General features: G+C 35.7%; 1 protein-coding gene across 1 annotated transcript; it reads left to right on the plus strand.

The window, feature by feature from the left end:
• Positions 1 to 523: 523 nt before the first annotated feature.
• On the plus strand, positions 524 to 1,440 carry SPOG_05005 (uncharacterized protein; the record flags this gene model as incomplete). The annotated part of the gene is made up of 1 exon (XM_013170577.1): positions 524 to 1,440. The coding sequence occupies one exon, from the start codon at positions 524 to 526 to the stop codon at positions 1,358 to 1,360; it is 837 nt and encodes a 278-aa protein (XP_013026031.1). The 3' UTR covers positions 1,361 to 1,440.
• Positions 1,441 to 4,257: the final 2,817 nt, after the last annotated feature.

The following is a 4,257-nucleotide window of genomic DNA, read 5'->3' on the forward strand; positions in this document are numbered from 1 at the left end:
TAATTGGGTCCCTCGTTAGCATTCATAATATAACAATTCGTTATAAGAATGGAATATTAGCTAATATCAGTTAATATTCATAAGCTTAAAGAATTGTGCTTGATAATAAGTAAACAAAAATTTGAAAATGCAAATTTCTCTTTGATTGCAGAAACTCCGATTAAAATTTACAATTCGTGATTATTGCTATTAATTAGAGAAGCCAGTCACGATGGCAAATATACAGAATAATATATATATGTGTGTCGACAGTCGAAATCTTTAGATCGGAAGATTTGACTGATCAGGCTAAATAAGATTGACACTTAGTCGTTTTCATTTAGTTAATCAGATCCCTGGACATATTACTATTACTCTACGTAGTACTAACACGTCCAATTCCAATAGACAATTTTGTAATTGTACTTATTACTTCCACTCGATTTACATTCTCATAACGTGTGAGATTTCTCCCGTGACAAATTATCTTCCGATCTCGTAGAGTGGAAATTATTGCAATAAACTTGCAAAAGATATATATAGGATGGAAATGGACTCCGAAAACACTGGGGGTGGATACTTCGCTCAACATATGGCAATACAAGAACAAAAGATAAATGCTTTAAGCCAACAGATAAACTTTTTAGTTCAGGCTCAAGAAAAAACGGAAGAAAGAAATAGCCGAATGGAAATTGACGAAGACTATATTCCAGAAAAACCTCTGGACATTATAGCTTTGGTACATGAAAAATATGGGTCTCTAGCAGATTCCTATTTAAATATGATTCATCCACTTAATCCTGGAATATTTGAACCATCCGAGCAATCCGTAGCAGTTTTTGGGAAAAATCTGCAAAGTATTTTCGGTTACTTACCTAAAGTATTTCCATCTGATCGCGAGAAAATTACGTTTTTATATTCCAAATCCCCAGAAAATTATCAAAGACAGATACGAGAATTGGTAAAAATCCCAGGACCTCAGAGGACCTTTAAGACGGTTTTTGAACAGACGTTCCTAAATGAGAGAGAAAAATCTTGGTTTCATCCCATTCCTAAATATTTAGCAAAAGGAGCTCGTGGTGAGTTAGATGTTGATGAAACTCACAAATGGCTCGACGATTTGGACATGGATACAATCAAGAAAGTTGTTGTATTCACGTTTCATTCAAATTATTTTAGAAACGAACTTCTCAAACATAATTATGAGCATGGAAACCACGCTGCAGCTGTAACAACAGTAAATAATCAGGTTCGATATAACAAGGTTCAAAGATCAGAGAAAAGTTTCCGTCCAAAATTCCGACCTTCAAAATTTACTCCTAAGAAAAACGGAGACAACCATGCTGATAAGCCGAAACCAAAGCAAAAGTCTAATGAATGACTAGACGAAAGGAGTAAGTCTAGAAGAGACGAAGTCGTCTCTATAAACAAGATAAGCGTGGAAGATTTTCCAAAACGCAGCGAAAAGCAACCTTCTCAAAAGCAAGATGTTAAAATTGCAAACCTCAAGGTCAATGCATTCATAGATACTGGCGCCAACGTATCCATCTTGAGAGAAGATCTGGCCAAACAAATTACGCGTAAATTTAACAAAGAAAACCGAACATTTATGGGGATAACAAATGACAAGCTGGAAGTTAAAGGAAATTTAAGATTGCCAGTAGAAATAAATAATCGAAAATTTTATGAGACATTCATAATTACTCCAATTTCGGAAAATGAAGCCATCATTGGATGGACTCTTCTTAAAAAATTGGGAAATTTAGATTTTTTATATGGCGAAACGAATCTGGAAAAAGACCAGACATATAGCAAAAACGATGCGAAAGTTCAAGAAATATTAAAGCCGTTTGCTAAAGTGTTCACGGAAAACACTAAAATACCGTTGCCCCAACACTCGAATAGTGATTTAAAAATTGAATTAACAAAAGAATTACCAGATTATACCCCAAAGTTGAGACAATACACACAACGTGAAAAATCGGTAATAAACGAAAAGGTGCAAGAATTATTAACTCAAGGGCGAATCCGCGAAAGTTCTTCAAATTTTATGTGTGCACCATTGATAGTTCCAAAGAAGGGAACAGATAAGTATCGCATGGTTATAAACTATAAGCCGCTGAACGCGATCACAAGAAAGGATAATTATCCATTACCGAGTTTCGAAGAAATTATAAATTGGCTAGGCGGAGCCAAAATCTTTAGTACAATCGATTTAAAAGAGGCCTATCATCTACTTAGAATCAAGGAAGGTGACGAACACAAGACTGCTTTCCGAACACATTTTGGAGCATACGAATATACAGTCATGCCATTTGGATTAACAAATGCGCCAGCGAATTTTCAGAGATATATTAACAAAGTGTTACTTCCTTTTATTGACATATTTGTTATCGTTTATTTAGACGATATTCTCGTATTTTCATCATCAGAGAAGGACCATGAAAAGCATTTGCAACAGGTTTTCGAAAGATTACAGAAAGCTAACCTATACGCAAACCGAGAAAAATGTCATTTCTTCACAAACAAAGTAAAGTTTCTAGGCCACATATTCTCCGATAAAGGTATTGAAATTGATCCAGAAAGGATTCAAGCAGTCGCAAATTGGCCAATACCCAATACTCTTAGAAGATTACAATCATTTTTAGGATTTGTAAATTATAGCCGACGATTTATGCCGAACTTATCCAAATTAGCGAGACCTTTATATGATTTAACCAAGAAAAACAACAAATTTAAATGGACAGATCGTCAACAACAAGCATTCTTACAAGTTAAGAAAGAGCTCGAAAATGTTTCTATGCTCAGACACTATGAGCCACATCGAGAAACTAGATTAGAAACGGATGCTTCTGATTTTGCTATAGGAGCCATACTCTCCCAAAAACAAGACGACGAAATTTATCATCCCATCGCGTTTCATTCAGAGACATTTACAGATCGGCAACGAATTTGGCCAACATGGGAAAAAGAGGCATATGCAATTATAGCAACTTTACGTAAATGGTATCATTTTTTGGCAGGTACTGACAAACCATTTCAAATTCTTACTGATCATAAGAATTTAACATCAATGTTCACTAAGATTCACACAGACACTCGCTCAAAAATCATGAGATGGGCAACTGAACTAGATTTATACAATTTTGAAATCCAATACCGCCCTGGTCGAAAAAATGAACCTGCAGACGCACTTTCTCGTCGTCCAGATCACAAAACTGAAATAGTTAATCGAGTCGTGGAAACAGACATTCTCACAAACATATTCGACTACGTGAGACAGGAATATTTCCATCACAAGAATTTAAAGAATATTCTTAATGGAATAAATCGTAACCCACAATACACTGTGAAAAATGGTCTCATCGTCAATGATCAAGGACAAATTGTCATTCCTAAACTACCACAACTTGTACAACTCATATGCAATCAGTTTCATGATCAGCCAGTCTCAGGAGGACATCGTGGAAAAATGTCCACAACAAATCGCATCCGCGAAAAGTTTTACTGGAAAGGTATGACCGCAGACATCCAAAAATATGTCAAAAATTGTGACATATGTCAACGACATAAAACTCGAAATCATCAACGATATGGTCAATTACAACCGTTACCCATTGCAGAAAAGCCATTCAGACATTATTCTATGGATTTTATAACAGGATTACCACCTTCTCAAGGTAAAGATGCAATTCTAACCATTGTAGATCGTTTTACCAAAATGGCTTGGTTTATCGCTTGTAACACAACAACAACCACGGATCAGTTAATTGAAATATTCGAGGAAAAAATCATATCCAGTTTTGGATATCCAATTGATATTGTTTCGGATCGAGGACCTGTTTTTATTTCAGAAAAGTGGCGACAATATGCCAAAGACCATAACATACACCTTATGTTATCTTCAGGATATCATCCACAAACAAACGGACAAACAGAGCGCGTCAATCAAATCTTGGAGTCATATCTTCGTTGCTACGTGAACAAACATTTAACAAATTGGGTCAATTATCTTCTCAAAGCTCAGTTGTGTTATAACTCTTCACAGCACTCTGCTACAAAAATAGCTCCAATTAATGCTGCTTTTGGTATTCAAGCTATAGTTACCGCTTGGGATACGCAAATCCTGGATGAACTAGATATTCCTTATTTACCGGACAGAACAGAATCCATCGATGAAATACGTGAACGTATCAGAAGAGCAAATGATAAATACGCAAAGTATTACAACCAAAAGACAATTCCACCTCCGATTTTCCAACCTAACGATCAGGTATT

Source organism: Schizosaccharomyces cryophilus (assembly GCF_000004155.1).
Source record: "Schizosaccharomyces cryophilus OY26 unplaced genomic scaffold supercont4.17, whole genome shotgun sequence".
NCBI classification, from domain to species: Eukaryota; Fungi; Ascomycota; class Schizosaccharomycetes; order Schizosaccharomycetales; family Schizosaccharomycetaceae; genus Schizosaccharomyces; species Schizosaccharomyces cryophilus.